At 40.5% G+C, this 22304-nt stretch overlaps 1 protein-coding gene across 9 annotated transcripts in view; it reads left to right on the top strand.

Annotated features, from left to right (window-relative positions):
• LTBP1 (latent transforming growth factor beta binding protein 1) overlaps positions 1-22304 on the top strand; it is a 419895-nt gene that overhangs the window by 54561 nt on the left and 343030 nt on the right. For all 9 annotated transcript variants that reach the window (XM_027113416.1, XM_027113415.1, XM_027113421.1 and 6 more), the window contains exon 3: positions 1270-1567. In XM_027113416.1, the coding sequence (XP_026969217.1) occupies positions 1270-1567 (298 nt within the window). The remainder of the gene's footprint in view (positions 1-1269; positions 1568-22304) is intronic.

Raw genomic sequence — 22304 nt, 5'->3', positions numbered from 1 at the left:
TGTAGGGAGATAGGAAAAGTATCATCTCTTGTTTATAGAAAATCAGTAGGTTTCAGGGCTTTTAGGTCTTGGTCATTTGGTTCCTCCATAACTGAGCCTCCTCTGGTTCATATTCCTCATCTATTTTGTGATTGTTTGTAGACTAAACCTTGTGCTGAATTTTATGGGTTTAGTACTGGGATCTGCTTCAGGACAAAAAGTTTAAGTCAAAGGTGGGCTGATAGCAAAAGGTTCATTTAAATAAATTAATTTGGACAAATAAAGAAAGGAATCATGTTCATAGGCCTATGATGTTCATAAAATTTAAGTCAGTAACATCTAAACTCCCAGGGGACCTTGCCTATGATAAAATCCACTCACCCTACCCATGACCCATAGCCCTGCTAACTTTAAAACTGCTTGGCCACAAGTCTGGTGATTCAAAGTACATGCATCCTAGTTAATAGGAGATAACGAGGTTGTTTCTTTTTGGTTGCCTTTTGTTATAAGATTAGGGATGTACTTGCTTAAAAAAAGAAAAAAATCTATGCATATATATATATATATATATATACACGTATATATGTGTGTGTGTGTGTGTGTGTGTATATATATATATATATATAAAGGTTGACTCAACCTTTCTGCCCTTGGATTTTCTCTCAAAAAAAAAAAAAAAAAAGGTAGGTTGGACTAGATTTCTGAAACAGTCACTCCAAGCTCTGATAGCTTATGCAAGATGAAGGCTGTAACACTTTTGGGGGTTTGGGTTTGGAATTGGGCTTTTGTTTTTTGCCAAATGTTGTTTGGATACCTAAAATTTAAACTTAAGCCACAGAACACAACTTAAAAAGAAGGGCAGAGTACTTTCTTTTATTTTCCTGTATTTCTGATGCATTTCTGAGTGGCAGCCATAGCAAAGCGGTTAAGAATGATGACTTTGGAGCCAGTTCACTTGAATTCAAATCCCAACTCTTCTATTTACTAATGATTGTGTGACCTTTGGCAAATTATATAACCCCAGTGCCTCTTTCTTCATCAGTAAAATGAGCAAAATAAAATATCTACTTAAAACAGTTGCTGGGGGGTTAAATTTGTTGATATCTATTAGAATAATGCCTGGCACATAGGAAGCCGTTAATAAATATTATCTATTATCGTCATCATCATCAACATCATCATCATTTTGTTTTATTGAGGGATAGCCCGATGCTACTGGTAAGCCTTTGGAAGAATTAGTAAGGTCTACAATGCTTTTCTTCAAAGTGTGTCTTCTATTTCTTTCTGCAGCAAGCTGTGTTCCTCCATGTCAGAATGGAGGGATGTGTCTCCGGCCTCAACTCTGTGTGTGTAAACCAGGGACCAAGGGCAAAGCCTGTGAGACAACAGCTGCCCAGGACACCTCGTCACCAGTGTTTGGAGGGCAGAGTCCTGTGGCTGCTTCCTCCTGGGTCCCTCCTGAGCAAGCAGCAAAGCACACTTCATCTAAGAAGGCAGACACTCTACCAAGAGTCAGTCCTGTGGCCCAGATGACCTTGACCCTCAAGCCGAAGCCTTCAGTGGGACTCTCCCAGCAGATACATTCTCAGTGAGTGTTTTGAACTTGCCTCCAGCTCGGGAGCATCTTAAGTGCATTGCTTTAAATCACTCTTCTTTTCCTGCACAATTTGCAGAAATCACTTGGATAGTAATGTCCTTCTTTCCTTTTCTTCTTTCCTTCCTTTTCTTAAGGTTTTACGTGTTATGTTTACACACCAAGTGTCTTAAAAATACTCGATATGTGTGTTTAGCCTCTGCAGAGAAGATTTACCATAAGCATTAAGCAAAGCAGTAGTGAGGATTAAGGGGATCAAGGTTGGAAGGGAATAATAAAGGTAGTTGTTTGGTTATGGTGGAGTTGTGAGTTAAACAATTCTCTTTTTTTGAGGTGGGGGGTGCTTTAGAGTTTTTGAAGTCATAATTGAAAAGGAGAAACAGTGAGTGTGATTTTTAAAGGTACATGGAAAAGGTAGGAACTCATCTTTCCACAGAGAAGGTATTCAAGTGAAAGTGAGTCCTGGGAAAGAGAATTTCTCCACCTTGGTAGCAGGTTAAGTGTATCTTCTATTAAACACCATGTTTTCCTCCCAGTTGGCCATGCAGGTCCATTTTTGGTGAATGAGCTTGTGTTTTATTTATGGGAACATGGTTTTTTTTCTTAGCGTTAGGAAGTAAGTGCTATTCTGAACGAAATGAGAACTCTGTAAGGACAGCGTCCTTACACAAATTGTTTCCTTTTAATTAGCTACTCTACATGGATAACAAGATGCAGAATTACTGCAGCTATCACTTGTCATTTGTCTAGGAATGTAAAATACAGGAAGTTCTCAACTTAAAAATGACCCAGCAGTTCATCTGTAAGTCACTTGCTTGGAATTTTGAATGCTTTCCCCACCAACCCCCCGGGATAGCTTCCACCTGGTGATTAGTATCCCGTCAGCCCACAGAAGTTATTTAATCTGTTACTACAGATGAAATTATCCTAATTTATACTTCCCCTTTGAGTAGGCCACCTACTGTCCCTGATGAGTGGGGTCCTGATAACTTTTTCCTTTCTCTTGTTCCCTCCTCAGTCCTCTTCTTTCCTTTTTTCATTTTTTCCCTCTCATTTCTTCTTGCCTCATTCTTCAATTCTACCATGATAAAGAGATTTGGGAGGCTGTGCTGGAATCTAAGTACTTTGCTACCATTTCAACTGGAAAACACATCCTGCAGCCCTCAACAAGAAGGAATTGTAGTTATAGCCAGTACTTAGTAACTGCTTATTGCATGCTGGGTACTGTTTCACATGCTTTGTATGATTGTTTATTTATAACTCACAGTGATACCCCATCAGGTAGGTGCCATGACAAACCCCATTTTACAGATGAGGAAACTGAGGTGCAGAGTGCTTAAGTAATGTATTCAGGGTCCACAGTTAATAAGTGAATAATAAGTGTTAGGATTTAAATAGAGGCAGAATAAGGAGAATACATATTAGGCTTTAAATGGAGGCAGCCAGGCTCCAGCATCCATGCCCTGAAGTGTAAAGGGTAGCAGACTTTCTCTGTAAAGGGCCAGATAGTAACTATTTGTAGCTTTGTGGGACATATGGTTTCTGTTGCAGCTTCTCAATTCTGCCCTCCTTAGCACAAAAGCAGCCATAGATAATGCTTAAGTGAATGAGTGTGAGTGCTCTAATAAAACTTTATTGATGGATGTTGAAATTTGAGTTTCATATAAATTTCATGGCACGCAATATTATTCTTTTGATTTTTTTTCTCAACCATTTAAAAATGTAAAAATCATGCTTAGCTTATGGGCCATACAGAAATAGCCTGTGTGGGCCAGCTTTGGCCCCTGAAGCGTAGTTTGCTGACCCCTTCTCTAAAGGATAGTAGTGTTTTTTTGTGTCAGAACATGTGTCTTTGAAATAATATAAAGCATTGATTATATCATAGCTCGACATCTCTCTTCCTGCACTGTTCTGGATCTTAAAAACAGAACAATTCTGTGTTGAGCTATGCCTTGGCAATCAAGAGTCAGATTACTGTGCATTGCAGTTATTTTTTTCCTAGCATTATTACTTACATAAGCTGTGAAGTCATTTACAAGCGACATTATTTATCCTGAATATCACCATCCCCTGTTAGAATTTGACCCTCTATGATGTATATATATGGATTGTTAGTGAGAACCATATGTCAGATGTCAGATAAAGGAACAACCTTTTCCCCCCTCCCCCTTTTTTCTTTTTTTGGTAGCAGCAGTGTAATTTAGACAAGAATGTTGTGAGTCAAGGGGGAGGCTAAGGTTTCAGCTCCAACTTGGCTTTGGGAAAATAAAAGTCATTAGATAATTTGCTTCAGAGACCTCATCTGCTGAATGAAAATGGTTTTTACGATCGCATTGTTATAGGCATGTGTTTATGGGCGTGCCTACTGCGTGCTGTGGGGTGAGGAGAAGAGATGGCCCAAGATGCTAACAATTCTGATGTTTTCCTCATAAACTTTTGTCAGTTGCCCTGTTATCTGGGTACTGCAGGGAGTATTAAGATGTACAAGATCCAGTTCTGCTCTTAAGGAGATTTTGAAACGATAGATGAGCTATCACTTGAGAGGGGTACAAAGGAAGGGGTACAGTTGGCCCACTGATGAATTTAGGTAATGACACGATCACCTGAAATTTAGACTGTCAAGGAGGCACATATGATAGGACCATTTTGACTCCTTTTGAGAAATGTAACAGTTCTTAAGTTACCTATTTGTAATATTGCCTACTTTAGGGTGTTTCAGGTTTGGTTTGGTTTTTGTTTAGTGAAGGAGGAAATTAAGCCTTCTTAAAATGCTTGTAGACATAAAGGCACCTAAAATATCAAAATGTGTAGTTAGTGTTGCATCCGTTGTGTGGCATATGAAATGCTGCAGTCTTGATCATTTATTCAGGTTTTTATTGAGCACATGCTACGTACCGTGCGTTGTTCTAGGGGCTCAGGATGTAGCACTGAAAACTAAACATAATGTCTGCCTTTCTGGAGCCTACAGTCTGGAAGGGGGGAGACGATTGATGAGTGGTGTAATTAAAACATATGTTAGATTGCGGTAAGTGCTGTGGAGAAAATAAAACTGCAGTAATGGACAGGGAGTGCAGGGTGGGTGTGGGATGGGAAGGAGTGAGGGCCCTGGTGGTTTTAAATAGGCTTTCAGGGAAGGTTCTGCTGAGAAGGTGACATTTAAGCAAAGGCCCAGAGGAGGTGAGGGTGTGAATCATGGAGAAGTGTGGGGCTCCCAGCGGGAAGTGTGGGGCTCCCAGCGGGAGCCTGCCTGGGCTGTTTGAGGAATAGCGACTTTAGTAAAACTGTAATGTTAAAACTACACATCTTAGGCAGGTGGGGGTTGGACGAATTGGTTTTACTTTGGCCAAATTGGTTTTAGACAGCTTGGCTTAGAACCAGATACAAAGTTCTCTAGAAAAATCAAAGGAGGGAGCAATTGTTGATAGATTTTGGAGCATTGGGGATGTGGAGGACTAGGGACGGCTCTGGAGAGTGTTATCTCTGAGCTTGAAAAGATGGTTAAACTTGACCACAAAGAACTGGAGAAGAGCATTTCTAGGAAAAGCAATGATGTGACACTAGAAAGACTGCTTTATTATCTACTGATGTGTAATAGGTCCCCACAAACTTGGCAGCCTAAAACAATAAAAATTTATTGTCTGACAGTCTCTGTGGGTCAGGAATCCAGGAGGTGCTTAGCTGGAAGCTCTGGCTCAGAGTCTCTCATGAGGTTGCAGTCAGCAGGGGTGGCTCGACTGGAGCCAGAGAACCTACTGCCAAGATGACTCACTGCCATGGCTATTGGCAGAAGGCTTCACTTCCTTTCCCCACGGACCTCTCTGCAGAGCTGCCTGAGCCTCCTTACGACATGGCTGCTGGCTTCTCCCCGAGCAAGTGATCCTCAAGCCACGGGGCCTTCTGAGTCTTGAAAATGACACACCTTTACCTCTGCCTTATTCTACTCATTAGAAGTGAGTCACTAAGTTGAGTCCACTCTCAGAGGGACTGTAGTTAATAAGCTGCATTGTTTGAAGAGAGAAATATCAAAGAATTTGTGAACATATTTGAAAATGACCACATTTAGATATGATTTGAATGGAACTTGATATAAATGAAGACTAGTGGTAATGAAAGTTTTTAAAGGTTGGTTAAAAACCAAGTTAAAGACTAAGATTTCAACAAGACAATTCCAAAAAGACCCAACAAGACAAAATAGAAAAAGTAACGAAGGGGGAACCTATAGCTTAAAAGAGGTTTAAACCACAATGTTCATTACAGTTCTATTTACAATAGCCAGGACATGGAAGCAACCTAAGTGTCCATCGACAGATGAATGGATAAAGAAGATGTGGCACATAGATACAATGGATTATTACTCAGCCATAAAAAGAAACGAAATTGAGTTATTTGTAGTGAGGTGGTTGGACTTAGGGTCTGTCATACAGAGTGAAGTAAGTCAGGAAGAGAAAAACAAATACCGTATGCTAACACATATATATGGAATCTAAAAAAAAAAAGGTCATGAAGAACCTAGGGGCAGGACGGGAATAAAGACGCAGACCTACTAGAGAATGGACCTGAGGACACGGGGAGGGGGAAGGGTAAGCTGGGACAAAGTGAGAGAGTGGCATGGACATATATACACTACCAAATGTAAAACCAATAGCTAGTGGGAAGCAGCCGCATAGCAGAGGGAGAACAGCTCGGTGCTTTGTGACCACCTAGAGGGGTGGGATAGGGAGGGTGGGAGGGAGATGCAAGAGGGAGGGGATATGTGGATATATGTGTTTGTATAGCTGATTCACTTTGTTATAAAGCAGAAACTAACACACCATTGTAAAGCAGTTATACTCCAATAAAGGTGTTAAAAAAAAGAGGTTTAGGAAACATATTAACCAATCACAATATTTAAATTATGTTTCTCCTGATGCAAGCACACTGTAAATAAAAGAAAAAAGATAATGATGATAGGAGAACCATGAGACTGCTGACATTGATTTGGAAATTTGATGATATAAAAGAATGATTGTTGATTTTGGGGGGCTGTGCTGATGACCTTGTAGTTATGTAAGGAAGGGGAATAATATTAAAGTATTTACAGATGGCATTGTGTGATGTCTGAGTTTTGATTGCAGTTATCCAGTGGGTTGAGGTATGGCGGTAACAAGATTGGCCATGAGGGGCTAATTATTGAAGCTGGATGATAGGCACACAGTTCTTACACAATTCTCTCTACCTTTATGTATTTTTGAAATTTTCTGTAATGAAGAGTAACAAAAAAGAGAAAGTTTCAAGGAGGAAGGCTGCTACGATTTTTCTTCTGCCTTGGGAGATTAATCTGGCTGCAGCATCTAAAATGGATTAGAACTAGTGGTAATTGGAGGGTGGTTCTGTAACGGGGGTAGTGGTGCTGGTCACCTAGAGGAAGGACATGAACTCGGGAGGTGTTGTTAATGAAAGATCTTGGCGCCTACTCAAATGTGGGAGGCAAAGAAAAAGAGAATCAGATACTACCCAGGCATGGGACTGTGGGCGAAAGGGAGGGCGTGGAGGTCTTTCTGTCCTACTGTCTTCCAATCTTTCTTGGTAATATCATGGATCTCCACGGTCTTTGATGGTGCTTGATACTTGGTGAATGCATGATTTCTGACAGAGCTTTATAGATGAATAGCCAAGATCATCCTCTGTTCCCCAGCAGGGACTAAAAGCAAGTGGGTATCAGTGGTACATGCCTGGCCACTTGGTCAGGTACTGGTTTGGAAGGACCTTGGTCAGGGCATTCTGGCAGTAGTCATTGCTGTAGTTGGTACTTCCATTCATGCTTTCCGTGGAAGTTTATTATTATGGCGTTCCTTTTTCCAGTTTTCCGGGCCACATCATGGATCCTCCATGAGCTAAAGAAAAGACCAAATGATGCCTCATCTTCCTGTATACAAATTTTGGTCGTCACTTTTCTCATTCTTTGAACTTCTGTGTCCCTTGATAATACTGCATTCCTTAGAAAGTTCCTATTAACACTTCAGGTTACTTTCATAATTGCATCCTGTAGATGTTGTTCATGTATAGCTGTCCACGTATTCAGCGAAGAATTGCCGCTGTTAGGTCACAGGTGCACCCCCAGTGTCTGTCTTTAGTCCTATATGTAAAAAGGTGTTAATGCTTATATGTTGTGGCCAGGAACTCCACAGAGGAGCAAAAATCAAAACTGTTCAGTTTTCCAGAGCTTTTTCATCACCTGTCAGTATCATTTTTCACATGTATGTTGAAGTTTCCCACAAGAATTTGTTTTCAGTCCTCAGCGCTGCTCAGTGAGGCTGTTTCAACTTGTGTGAAGTGTCTGTCTTTATCCTTGTTAATCATGATGGGTGTTACAGGCACTGACCATGGGCCCATGAGGCAGAGGTCGTAAGGGACATTCTTCAGCTGCTGATGTCTTCTGCTTGTTTAGAGAATGTAGGTGCAAATGACCACTGCTTTGCCAAATGGGGAGCTGTTATCTGTACTGTGTAAGGAGGAGGCACTTTTGCAGGACACGATGTGCCCAGTCACCGCTCTTTGAGCTTGAGAAGGAAGTCTGGTTTCACTCAGGATGTGGATGTCAAATCTATCTCAAGAGCTCACATGTATCCAGTCTTTTTTCTTCCCTGGTGATGGCTATTTTCATCATTTTATGTTTCAAAGGATGGTGGTTAGTTTCTCTGGAAAAAATAGTTTTTTCCTGTCTCAAACCAGTGGAGGGGGCCTATACTTACCTAATGTCATTGATGTCTTTTCTGTCATCGTCTCCTCAGGGATGGGGTAAAGAGAAAAGAAGCAAGTTAGAAAATGGTCTCTTTTAAGACAGGCATAATTCAGATATGTTCTCTGTTTATCAAGTGAGCTTATACTACGCCAGATATTTTCTAACTATAGGGGAGGGCCCCTTAAAATCCACATTGAGATAATGGGTTCCACTTTCAAAGGTCTCGAGAAATGCATACTTCACATTTACCACAGGTCGGTTGATAGGAAGCAGTGGCGAGTGATGTCTGTGCCAGGGAGAAGAAGGTGCTACACTGTCCTTTATCTCTTTCTAGTTCTTAGCTTCCTGTCCCTGTGGTTGTTTGAACCTTAAAAAAACTATATGCTATGATATGTACAAGGATGGGAGACTTCGTGGAATGTTCCTTGAAGTATTCTGCTCTCCAGATTAACAGCAACAACAACAAATATAAGCTCATTTGCTTTACTTGGACTCTCTCACACTACTCCTAAAGGAAAAAAAAAACTCGTTATAAAACTACACCAACAGGTGCAATTTTAGGGAGACGTTTCAAGCTTCTTGTGCACTAATAGCTGAGGTTGCGACCTTGTCTGAATTTATTAAAGTAGCCAAGGAAATGGTCAGTACGTGAATAGACGATTTCCCCAAATGATCTCTCAGACTGTGGGGGGCCCTTGCTTAGTGTTGACCCCCTACTCTGCTGGCCCTCCCCCATGTTTTTCTTCTGTGCTTCCTATACTTAACCATTGTCATCATGCTTACTGCACAAGCATCTGTTTTATCTACCTAGGTACACAGAAGGGCTACAATAAACGTTTAATACATTTTTGTTGAGTTTTTCCTGGAGAAAAAAGTATGAATGCCTAAGTCCCTGTCCAAGGATTGTTTCCTGAATACTGATAGTGCAGGAGGGACCTTATTCTCTTGGAATAATACCATTTGCCTTCGTAAAGCCCTGTACATTCGCACAATACTCTGCCTTCCTTGTCGTATTTGCCCAACAGGTCTGTAAGATGAAGGTTTTGAGCCTTACTTTATGATGTGGGGAAAAAAAAGGCAAAGTGGTAGAAAGTTGAAGAAAAGGAACTCAATCTGGGGATTTTAGCGCTCATGACACTTTATGGATGCTATGGGAACTAAACATGTGAACCGATGACTGATTTTATCGTTTTATGTGCATGCTTTTTAAACTTTTTTTTTTAGAAATAGACTTTAAATTCAATTTGTTATTAGTCTAACTTTCTAAAAGCCAATTTATTTATTTATTTATTTTTGGGCCGCACACCGCACGGCATGTGGGATCTTAGTTCCCCGACCAGGGATTGAACCCACACCTGCTGCATTGGAAGCGCAGAGTTTTAACCGCTGGACCACCAGGGAAGTCCCCTAAACTTTTTTTAAAAGTAGGAGTTAAATTGAAATTATATACAGAAGAGTAGAGAAATCAAAAGTGCACACGCCTGGCGATTATCGCACACACGTGGAACTGCCATCCACGTCAACGAGTAGAACGTTGCCAGCACCACAAAACCCCCTTTTTCCTAGATTTGCCCTTTATCTTTTCCCTAAAGGGAGCCACTATCTTGACTTCTAACACCAGAGATCAGTTCTGTCTGTCTTGAACTCTATAGAAATGAATCATACGGCGTGTATATTTTCACTCACCATCATGTCTGAGATTCATCGACGTAATTATGTGTGGCTGCAGTTCACATTTACATTCCAGAGATGATTCCATCATATGAGTATACTGCGACTTATCATTTGTTCTGCTCTTGATGGATGTTTGGAATTTTTCCAGCTGTTGGCTCTTATGAAGAATGCCGTGTTCATAGGTATATGTGCAAATTCCAGAAAAAGACCTTTGTGAATCTAAGTCACCAGAAAAACAAGCCCAACTAGTTACAACAATGTCAGGGTTTGAGAAGGACTTCACAATCCGTTGTGTGAAGTTTGATCATGTTGGTATCTGTTGGCTCTTTGAGAGAAACAGGCACATGAGAGAAGGGATGGGGTGACAGTGTCTGAGGAGCTGGGAGCAAGGAACTTTTTCCTCCTGAGCAGGACTTGTCAGGAAAAGTGGACTGTGGAGTTGGGGTGGAGAGACAGAGGAAGAGTCGGGGAGGTCACTTTGTACTCCATGCTGTCTGCATCTTACTGGGTCCCACAAGGAAGTCTTGGCCAAGAGTGGTTTTGAGATCCAACCAGTATCTGACTGGGTTTAAGTTCTGGACAAAGGTATATAAGGAATTATGTGGAAACTCAAAGTCTGTGATTGAAAAGGGTAAGTGCTGGGAGAGTTTGCTCTCCAATTTAATTGCAAGAAATCAGGATGGTGTTTGGTGCAGTATAGTAATAATAATAGTTAATATTTACTGAGTGTTTATTCTGCGCCAGGCACAGTTTTAATTACTTCTTGAGTATTATCTCATTTAACGCTCTTAAAGGAATGTGAGATAGATATTTATCATTATTGTTATTATCATCCCCATTTCATATGATGAAGCAATTCAGGTGCACAGGGTTAAATAATTTGCCCAAGGGCTTCCCTGGTGGCGCAGTGGTTGAGAGTCCGCCTGCCAATGCAGGGGACACGGGTTCGTGCCCCGGTCCGGGAAGATCCCACATGCTGTGGAGCAGCTAGGCCCGTGAGCCATGGCCGCTGAGCCTGTGTGTCCGGAGCCTGTGCTCTGCAACGGGAGAGGCCACAGCAGTGAGAGGCCCGCGTACCGCAAAAAAAAAAAAAAAAAAAATTGCCCAAATGCACTCAGCTAATAAGTGTAGGGTCAAGATTCAAATTTAGGCAGCCTGTGAAGTTAACCTCTGTATACTGCCTCTTGCTTTGATGGCATTCTCATTAGTTTCCTATCACTGCTGTAACAAACGACCACAAATTTAGTGACTTCAAACAGTGCACGTTTGTTCTCATAATTCTGGGGTCCGAAGCCTGAAATGGGTCTCACTGGGCTAAAATGATGATGTTGGCAGGGCTGCCTTCCTTCTGAAGGCTCAAGGGGAGAGCCTGTTTCCTTGCCCTTTCCAGCTTCTAGAGGTTGCCTGCATTCTGTGTCTCGTGGCCCCTTCTCCATTGTCAAAGCTGATAATCTCGGGCTGAGTCCGTCTCACTGCCAGTCTCTGGTTCTTTCTTCTGCGTCCCTCTTCTACTTTTAAGGACACTTGTACTGACGTTGGACCCACTTGAGTAGTCCAAGGTAATTTCTCCATTGCAAGGTAAGCTGATTAGCAGCTTTAATTCCATCTGCAACTTTAATTTCCTTTTGCTCCATAACCTAGCATAGTCAGAGCTTCTGGGGAGTAGGATGTGGACATCTTTGGGGGGGCTGTTATTCTGGCTACCACAGACTTTTACCAGGGACCTGGTCCTGTCCTGGCGGTCTTCTCTGCTACTCACGGGTGAGCTCTAATCAGAAGGGAGAGTATTGATAAGTAGTCGGCACAGTCCCCTTCAGTGAAGAGCAGACACAGCCCTTATGACTCTTACAGTTGTTAGGTTTAAACACTTCACGTAGATTTAAGGTCTAAAAATGGCCCCCAGTGTTCTCTGAAATCTTGGGACCAGCACACTCAGGCACTTGTGGTGGATGGAAGGGGGGAAACCAAGAGATCAATAGGCCAGACATGGCCAGGCACCAGGAGGGGCTGGCTCTCCTCATGCCCTTGGCCTCATGGAACTAGGGGTTGAAAAGTCAACACCACTTTTGACATATAATGGCCCCACCCACTAGACAAAGTGGCCTGTGGACTCTGATTGCAACTCTCTTGGGAGGTGGGGCAGTGAGGAAGGGGGGTGGACAGGCGTGGGGAGGAGTGGGGAGAGGGCTAGGAGTATCCCTCCCTTCAACAGTTAGACTGGGGCCGTCGCGTCTGATAAAGTATTTCCCATGTGATTATTCTTATAGGATGAAATAAATCTGTGCACTGAAAGTTGAATTAGTTAGTTGTCAGAGCACTTGCTGTGAACGGACCGTAGAACTGGGATTGAAACACACGAAGCCACTGATAAGCAATTGGAGCAGAGCACAGTCTGGCTGCCACGTGGAGTCCATGAGCTTTAGCCTGGCCTGCATGGTTGATGCCAAGCATGAGAATGATTTTTAGGGCCTGACTGTGGGTGTTATGCAGATGAAAGTAAAGATTCCTCTTTACCTTTGGATATGTTTGGCATTCCATAGATACTGCCTGTGGATCCTTCCAAGGTGCCTCTGGGGTTGCACTAAATCCTCTCTCCTTGTTTTCCTTGGCTTAGGTATTTGTTTATGTTTGAGAAAAGTGAAGACTAAATTATAAGACTAAATTTTTATAGCAGTTCTCTGCCCTGGAGTTGCCTGGGATTAGGATAAAGAACCTATAAGACGTGAGTGCTGTGTGAGGGAGGTGACAAGTACACCTCACATAATACAAAATAGGCACCAATAGGAAATAAAAATTTGAGTTAAATAACGTGTGTGGTAAATATGCCTACAGTTAGTATATCTTCACTGAGGTTTTCAAGGTTGAGTATAGTTTTTACCTATTTATCTGTTAATCATACTAGAGATGACCTAGCAGAAATAGCTGATCCTGGGGGTCCAGAGACAAGAACTTGTAAGTGGAAAGAAGGTCTACTTAAACACTGTGGAGAAGAGAAAGCCTCAATTTGCTAATCCAGGAAAAAATATCTGTCATTTTTCAGGACTGCAGTTTTTGAACAAGATGTTCTCGCGTTTATGCAGGATAGCAGGAGGAACCAGCAAGACTGGGTGAAATTAAATTGGATTGGAGATTGTTCCTGTACCCATTAGAGTTTGGGGGGCTTTTCCATGAGTGGAGCAGAAAGGGTCTGACTGTCCCCTGTATGCCAGGTGCTGGGGACTTTATGAAGTTTAGTTCAAACTAGAGGGATCTTTTCAAAATGTGAGTCTTGTCCTGCTCTGCATAAGTGCCTCACTGGCTTCTCAGTGCATCCTAGGGGATGGGACTCCATGGTCTCCCCTTGCCCAGCCTGTCACCATGTCACAGGCAGCTCCTTGAGTCTGCCCAGCTCCTTCCTGACACATTTTCTCTGTCTGCAGCTACATGTGCCATACATGTTCGTCTTCCCTGTTAACACCTGCTTGTTCCACTGGTCTCCGTTTCCTAGGGAAAGCATTCCCTGCCACCCCCCTTACTCCCTGAAAGATGCTTTCCTAGCACCATATCTCCTCACCTCCTCCCTTCATAGCATTCATTTCAATTTCTGTGATTTACTGTACCAAGCACAGTGCTTACTTGATGAACGGAAAAACGTAGGTGATGATATGACTGCTCTGAATCGGAAAGTCTGATCACACAGGAATGCGGATATTAACCCATCTTCTAAGCTGCCTCCATTTCCCCAAAGTAATCAGAAGAGACAAATTCAATAAATCACTGATCAGAGTAGGCACAAGTTCACTCAGTCATCCCGCTCACTATTACAGGACAGTAGTTCAGCCCTGCATCCATCCCATTCTTCTGTGGTACCTCTAGGTGATGATGGGACTCGCTTTCTGTATGTCTGAATGTTATAGGAACTTGAATTGATTAGATTCCACTTAGTTCTCTGGATATTATCTTCTTGACGTTGCAGTGCCAAATCTCCTTGCTCCTTACACTTCCTAGAATGCCTGTCATAGACACAAGGCACATTAACAAACAAGAAAGTGACAGCAGAGCCCAGGCAGCCAGTCTCTTGAGAAAATTACTGAAGCTGACACTATAAAGCCAGTTTATGAGCTTGAATTTCCTAATACTCATGAGTATTTAATTAAATATTAGTTGATTTGAACCTTGACACAAGATTGGCTCAAGTCTCATAGAAAGCAAACAAGGACATTCAGACAGACTTCAGTTATTTTTCGCTTAGAGTTCATATGATTCCAGAGTGCTGTGATTCATGGAGTTATAGCTCTTAACCAAAACACAGAAGAAATATTTTATCAATATCTTTGAATAGAATTCGTCTTGTGTACTTGTCTCTTTTGAAAGTTATTTGAGCATAGCAGAAAATAGAACAAGAATGTATTAGATACAGATCTTTTTTTCATCATCCAGAATTTTCAGCCACCACAGATCATAAAGTTTTATTGCTTAAAGGGGCAAATACCTTACCCAGAGTCACACGGGAAGGTAGCAGCAGAGCTGTGACTTGAACCTGACCTCTGAGTGCATGTTCTTAGTCCTTGCTATCTTTTATATGCCATGGTCTGATTCTTTTACCATAATAATAAAAAAATTGCACAGTAATTTTGAAGCCCAAAATATAAATTAAAAGGGTGGAGGGAAAACAAAAAAAAAGAAAAGAAAAAAAAATTGGGCTTCCCTGGTGGCGCAGTGGTTGAGAGTCTGCCTGCCGATGTAGGGGACACGGGTTCATGCCCCGGTCCGGGAAGATCCCACATGCCGCGGAGCGGCTGGGCCCGTGAACCATGGCCGCTGAGCCTGCGCGTCCCGAGCCTGTGCTCCGCAACGGGAGGGGCCACAACAGTGAGAGGCGCGCGTACTGCAAAAAAAAAAAAAAAAAAAAAAGGTGGAGGAGTGAAAAATTTTAGTCATTGCATGAATTCTCAAGTAAACCACTCTTGTTTGACAAAAAGTTGTTTATTTTCAAAACAATCAAGATTCATTTAGTCAAAATGTATTCTGTTTCATGAAGAAAATGTGACAGTTCATTATAGTAAGTTACCAATGTAGAAGCTGTCCTAAATCTTTAAAAATTCGTTAGTATCTCTGCCACAGATACAGAAATTATGTTTTAAAATTCTCATTTTAGGGCTTTATTGACACGGGTATCACTTTTATTGCTTTAAAGCGCCGCCTTTTTTTTTTTTTGCCTGATGTTGGTGTTTTGCCAAGTCCCTGTATTTGGAGATTTGATGGACAGAACCTAAAGTGAGACATCATTCTTTCTTAATTTGTTCAAAGCCTCTTTATGCAGCAGCTAATCCTTCCTAATTATATTTCTAGGAAGGATGTTCTTAACTCAAACAGGAAGATGACATGGACATTTTGAGGAGATTAGAATGTGCTTTACTTTGAGAAAAGAAATTTGAAAGGAAGCACTCTCTTTTCCATTTCTCATTCCCTGGGCATAAATAACCCTTTTCCTCCTTGACCCTTTGTGGAACTCTTTCTTTCTCTTTCTGTTTCTTTTCCATTCCTGTGGCTCCTCCTGGTTTAAGTAAGCTATTTGAAGGAATAATAAAAAAAAAATTCTTAAGAAACTCATTTCCAGGTATGAGGCAAGCATTTCACAACTTAATTGGCTTAATGTCTTGAAAGGGGACCTGGGAATCTAAATAGTAGGAAAATTTAGTGTGCGTATATTAGAAATATTTTACTCAAGGTTGAAACACTTTGCAATCTCCTTGATTAATTTCTTTGCTGCAATATTGTTTTGTATTAATTTAATGTAGTGATTTTTATGTGGAAGTAAATATGTTAGTCAGTGACATGTTTATTAGATTGCTTCAGATCCTTAATGTTTTGAACAGAGTAAGTGTGGTCACTGTCAAATAAGACTTTGATAAATTATAGTCTGTAAAGTCTTAGAGGTTTTGAATATTCCTATGAAGTATGATATTATCACATGCTCACGGAATAATTTCAATTTGTTCTTGGTTTTTTTAAATTGAGGTAGAACATTTTCCACGTTCATTAGCCCTCTGTATTTTTATGTGGATAATCTATTTACATTCTTTGCCTCATTTAAATTACATGTAATTTATATTACATGTTCTTATAATTATTTATTTTTTAATTTGTAAGAGCTCTTTTCATATTAAAGATCTCTTTGTTAAACATTTCAAGAACTCTCAGAGGGGGAAGCCCTTGTATGCAAAGAATGTTATTAGTATTTATTGAATCTTTTTATATCCCCATTTGGAAGAAACTTCTTAAATTGGATTTCTGAAAAATCCCACTTGCACATGAGGACAAGAATACAGTCTATGACTCATTGGGTAATTTATTTCATAATTCTTCTCTCCTATAAGAGGCGTGTGGATTGACACAGGCAGACATCTTTAGGTTCTCCTGAACCGTCTACAACTTTCCAAGCCTAAATAGTTCTCAGGCATTTTGAACTGGTTGCCTTAACCCAGGCTCACCTTAATGAAGTTAGAAGCTCTGTTCTCCTCACCTCCACAATCCAAAATTTTAATTTACTATAGTTGATCCATTTAGTCTGTAGACAAATGTTTATTGAGTGCCAGCCACGTGCCAGGTAATGTTCTAGGCACTCCAGTTGGAGGGATCAGGCTAAAATGCCTGATAAATAGTTAATAATATAGGATAATACCCAGCTGACTGGTAAATTATAAATTCAAGCGAAGAATCAGGAAAGGGGCCATCAGTGGGGACAGGAGTAAGGGAAAACATACTAGAATCTGGAGGACTTAGAAAAGTGAAGGAGAAGCTGGCCTTTAAGTAAAGGCAGTAACAAGATAGAAGATATGGTGGAAATGAGTCTCCTGTTTCCATAGGACAAGTGGGAGATTAATCTCATGAGGGGGCATTGAAGAAGAGTAGGAAATGAGATGGGTTGGGTAGATTCAGATTATGGAAAGCCCTGACAATCGGGGAGAGGATCTTTGAGAGTTGAGAAATGAGAGATATCACTAAAGAAACATAAGACTCACCTGTGCGAAGCCAGGTCAGGTAGCGTGCTGTGAACATGTGAGGGGAGGCCCAGGGGTTGATGGGCAGATTAGAGAAAGCGATGCCTGAAGGAGCCGGCTTTGCAGGCTACCTACCCCTCATAGTGACTTCCTGAGAGCAAATCTGATTTTCTGTAAAACAGAAGGAATACAGACTACAAGTCAAGAAAACAGTTCCTTTGGATCCAGGCTAAGGAAGTATATGTATGTTTCTCTCTCTCTAGATATGTTAAATCAAATGATACATGACCATCCACCTGTGGAATGGGAAAATGCGGGACTGTCTTTGAAAGCTTCCTTCTCCTTACCCGACTTTATCCCTGGATTTAAATTCACCCACCTGTAATCAGAACCAGATTCTATTTTCTTTTGTGTTGATCAAGCTAACACTTCAGAACGTATTTGGGGACATTTCATCATGCTGTATACAAAAATCAAGGTCCCTTTTTACTTTTTCAAATGTTCATCAGACTTCAGTTTCCTACCTTTACGTTTGTTGGTTGACAGCTTTTGCCGTTCACGTTATTTTTGCCCCTTCCAGCATCTGTGCATCTTCTCTGTGGTTTTCATGCTATGCTAGGAGTGATCAACTCACCTATATGCCTCCTCCACTAGGACTGAAGTCCCACATCTTCCATGATGTCTTTACTGATGAGCTGGAAAGGAGCCTTGGATAGTTGTGTGTGCACACGCGCATACGCACATGTGCATATGCGCACGCACACACACACACACACACACAGGTCTGTGTAACAACCTGCATGTTGATAGGCTCAATATCTTTCTAGTTGGATCGCATTATCTAGTTTCTAGTTGGTCTCATTAGTTATTATTTAAAATAATGTAATAAAAAGAACTAAAGTCTGAAACAATTGCATTATTATTTATTGTGCAATGTTAAATAATAAATAATGCAGTTTTGTTTCAGAAGTGACTTACCTTTGTTGTTTAATTTAGTTGTTAGGGCCTAGGGTTGCTAGGAAAAGTTATATGATTTACTTAGTGAAGTAATCAGTCCAGCAACATGCTACTTGATAGTAACAGTAGTGTTGTCTTTCACAGAATCAGAAATACTTTCCAAACGCAGAAAGGAAATACTGTGCTTCTTTTAAAAAAAACTTATGTATATCATCTTCATGTTCAAAGGATGGTCTTTAAAAAAGGAAGGATTTGGTCCAAGGTCCATTAGGAATTCTTTGGCAAGAAACCAAAGGAAATGATTTGGGACTTTGAATCTCAAGTATTTTTATTGAGTACTTACTATGTGCCAGGTACTGTGTTAGTGGCTAAACTAAAAATTCTTCAATTTCAGTGAATAATCCATATCTGTTATGTTTCTCGCCTCCCTTTCTAGTATTTCTAGAATGAGGAGTTAAATTTTTATTTGTTTTTCAGTAAAGAGCTATATTTTTATAGGAGAAAGCATCTGCAGTGCAATTCCCTCTATTGATATTAAATCAAATATTTGACCTGTTCCATGAAAGTCCAGTTCTGGTTTTAACAGGCCTGAAATCAGTTAATTAGATGATTAGCCTGCTGTAATATCATGCCAGGCATCCTTCTGACTGGTAGACAGTACTGTGGGAAGATCTCACTAACCCCTAACTAGCCTTTCAAACTCAAACCACTGCAGGTGTGGGCAATTAAATAGGAATGAGAAAAGAGATTTTTGCCAGACTGGAAACACTGAGCAACAATAGTGCATGAGTTGATAGCTCCTGTAGAGTTTTTGAAGAATAGGGTAAGCCAGCCACAGAAAAGAAGAGGGGCACTTCGTGTTTGTGATATTTCCCAGGAAGAGCAGAATCTGAATGCTAACTGGCTTCAGCTGGATGGGCTTCCTTTTGTGTGGAGACGCTGCCTCTAGTGTTTAGGAGAAAATGCACACTAGAAAACAGTGCAACATTATGGTGCCATCTGTCTTGAAAATGAATTATTTTCTATTGTCTGCTTTAAAGTAGTTCCCAGACGGGTAAAAAACTTCAACGAGCGTTGGTGCTATTTTGCATATGGACAAGTTCCGCAGGCAAAAGCCTTTAAAGGTGTATTTCAAAGGGGCCTCAAGTGTTATCCATGTGGTGTGATGATGCTGCTTCTCTATAAAGCTCCCAAGAATCCCACCTGCCCAGCTTCCTGGGCGCAAGGCGAGCATGGGGAGGAACGCTTGCACTTTTCCTCTGTTGATCCGGCTTGTGACAGGTGTTCAAGACATCTGTCTTTCTCTCAGACGGTATTTTTTCCCTAAATTCAAAGTTTCACTTTCTTCCTAAGAGTGCTTTGTATTCTTTTTTTTCTTTTTTTTTCTCTGAGGGGCCTAGATACACCAATCTATGGAGTTAGAAGGATAAGGCAAAATTGGAAGGTTTGTTGTCTTTGTTTAAGGGAAAAAAAAGGCTAAATGGTTTTACTTCTCAGATTTTCTTAGAATAAATTCAAATGAAAAAATAGTGGAAGTATTTTAACCTATGAAAATGCTTGCCAAAATTAATACAATTAAGATACTTAAGAGTTTAAATGTTTAGCGCTGACAAAGCACTGGTGAAATCTCGGAGGTGAGTTTTTTCTTTTTGGTTGGCGGGGTTGCTACCTAAAACTTTGTAATATAAATGTATATAAACTTCAGTTAAACTATTAATATTTGGATTTTAAAGTCTGCCTGGATCAGAAAATGGATTTAGTATCCCACATCCTCTAGAATGATGACAGGCCATGGAAGCCCGGGACAATGCTGGCACGTTTTCAAAGGAATTCTTCCCTGGTCTGGATACTATAATAAACACAACTGCAGTTTGGTCGATTTATTATATACACAACATGTATGATAGTTTGGAAGTTGGGTTTTTGCTTTTGTTTTAGGCTGGTTATAACACTGGTTATAGCTGATTTTGTAAAGGGTTTGAAATAGCATTTAGTTAAAAACAGGGGCTGGCATTCTTAAAAAAAAAAAAGACGTAATGATGAATACAGAAAATGCAAACATCTATACCAATCGATTCATAAAAGGATTCGAGTTGAAACATATGGACACAAGTTGAACTTTTATGATTATGCCGTTGGGCAGCAGGTGGCAAGCTTTGCTTTTCAATGAACTTGGGTTTTATTTTTATACCATAGAATGCCAAAATTTTAAGAGGGTGGTTTGAATCCACTGGAATGTGTCGTTTCTTGGCAGTGCGACCTTAAACCACCTCCTTTGCTCATCGTGCATAATTGCCTTTCTTTGGATGCTGAAGCCGGCCTTTGGGTTCCCATGTTCCAAATGGATAGGAATTAATTCATAGGAGGGATGCTTTATTCTCTCGTGATTTTTAGCAACACATTGCTAACGGAGAAAATAAATTAGAAACAAATGAGTTTCTTAGGGCAGTCCCTGTATGATTTATAAGACTTTTTGTTGTGCAGTTTTACCTAATAGTAAATCTTACATATGTAATCTTTGGGGTTTTCTTTTGGTTTCACTTTAAAAAATCACTTCTTACTGGCTAGATACCTTGATATGGAGGTGTGAGAAGTAATTAAACAGAACTGAACAGATTTCCGTGAAAGTATTTCTTGGAAAATTGGAGAAGAAAAATACATGTTAAGACCAGAATTGAAAACCATTATCTTCCCTTAGGCTATACTGTGTGTTTAGTGAGGATTTGAATTTCAAGTCTGGAAAAAAGATTAAGCTTAAAGATGGGAGTGATGGTGAAGTGGGCACCAAATTATAGACTCTTTGTTTATACTTTCTATAAGAAATATTTCTTTTTGGATTGTTCTGTGCATTGTGAAAAATTCAGGAGAATAGAATGAAGAAACCTATGAATCACTGTAAACATTTAATAGTCTATAAATATCCAACACCTGCTATGTACTTAAATAGTTTTCTAGGCCTTTTGTTAGAATTGAGTTCATATGGGCTCTATTTTATGTTCATAATTGTTTATGTTCTCAAACTTTTTTCCTATTCCAGCTCTGCATTTTTGTGTTAGAAATCATATTTACAAAATAGTTTATTACAGAGTTTAAAGGGTAATAACGAAAAACCAAAGTGCTCATACCCACTGCCTAACTGGGTAAAACACTACCGTTATCGTAGAGGCACTCTATGTGGCTCCTCCCATGCGTAATTTGTATGAATCATTCCCTACTTCTCTCTCTTTTCTTTTTTTATTATAGCTTTACCATGTGTTTTGGTTCTTCTGAACACTGTTAATTCAGTAGCTGTTTTTTTTGACTTATTTTCAAAGTATAAAATAAGTATATTGTTTGTATTCTTCTGAGAGTAGCTCTTCTGCCCTTTGTAACAGTGGCTCTCAAACTTGAGTCTATCAGATTCACCTGAAGCACTTTTAAAACCACGGCTTGCTGGGCCCCACTGTAGACTGACTTATTCAGTAGGTCTTGGGAGGAGGCTTGGTTAACAACCTTGCAGGTGATGCTGATGCTGTTGGTCTCGGGGCCACTCTTTGAGAGCCACTGATAGCCCTGTTGCTTCATAGCTGGCATTCATTTATTCTTCCTTCTTATAGTATTCCATTTTGTGAATATACCTCTGTTCTCTTGGTGATGGGCATTTCGGTTGCTTCCAGCGTTTTGCTGTTCCAGCAGTTTTGTGATGAGCACTTCTGTGTGAGTCTTCTGTCAGATACTAAGTTTTTATAGAATGGAATAAGGAAACATCCAAGTGTTCCACTTGTCTTTTTTTTTAAACTTGCGGTACGTGGGCCTCTCACCACTGCGGCCTCTCCCACTGTGGAGCACAGGCTCCGGACGCACAGGCTCAGTGGCCATGGCTCACAGGCCCAGCCGCTCTGAGGCATGTGGGATCTTCCCGGACCGGGGCACGAACCCGTGTCCCCTACATCGGCGGGCGGACTCCCAACCACTGCACCACCAGGGAAGTCCACCACTTGTCTTTAAGGGTAAGTTTTGTTTTACAAAACTATTTGTTTTAAAAAGTTTTTTCACACACTCTACTATATGAGATGACTTTTTATTTATTTTTTTTTACAGATGTCTCTCATCACAAGAGTTTAAAACAACTTGTATAGAGTAGTTAAATTGATCAATGTTTTCCTTTATAAATTATCTTGTTTAAGAAATCCTTCCCTCTCTCATTGCTCTAAGATACTTTCCTAAAAGCTTTTCCATTCACATTTGTTTAGTGCACCTGGAATTGATTTTTGGGTATGGTGTGATTTTATAATATTTATTTTACATATGGGTAACTTACTGGCTTAGTGCTGTTTATTGACAAACCCCACCTCTACCCCCTACCCCCGAACTGTGATACCATATTTGTCATATGCAAATTTCTAAATATATGTAA

This window comes from Aethalodelphis obliquidens, unplaced genomic scaffold, assembly GCF_003676395.1.
Source record: "Aethalodelphis obliquidens isolate GAN/ISIS:26980383/991018 unplaced genomic scaffold, ASM367639v1 scaffold12, whole genome shotgun sequence".
Taxonomy (NCBI): domain Eukaryota; kingdom Metazoa; phylum Chordata; class Mammalia; order Artiodactyla; family Delphinidae; genus Aethalodelphis; species Aethalodelphis obliquidens.
This window is presented reverse-complemented; position numbering and strand designations above follow the sequence as displayed.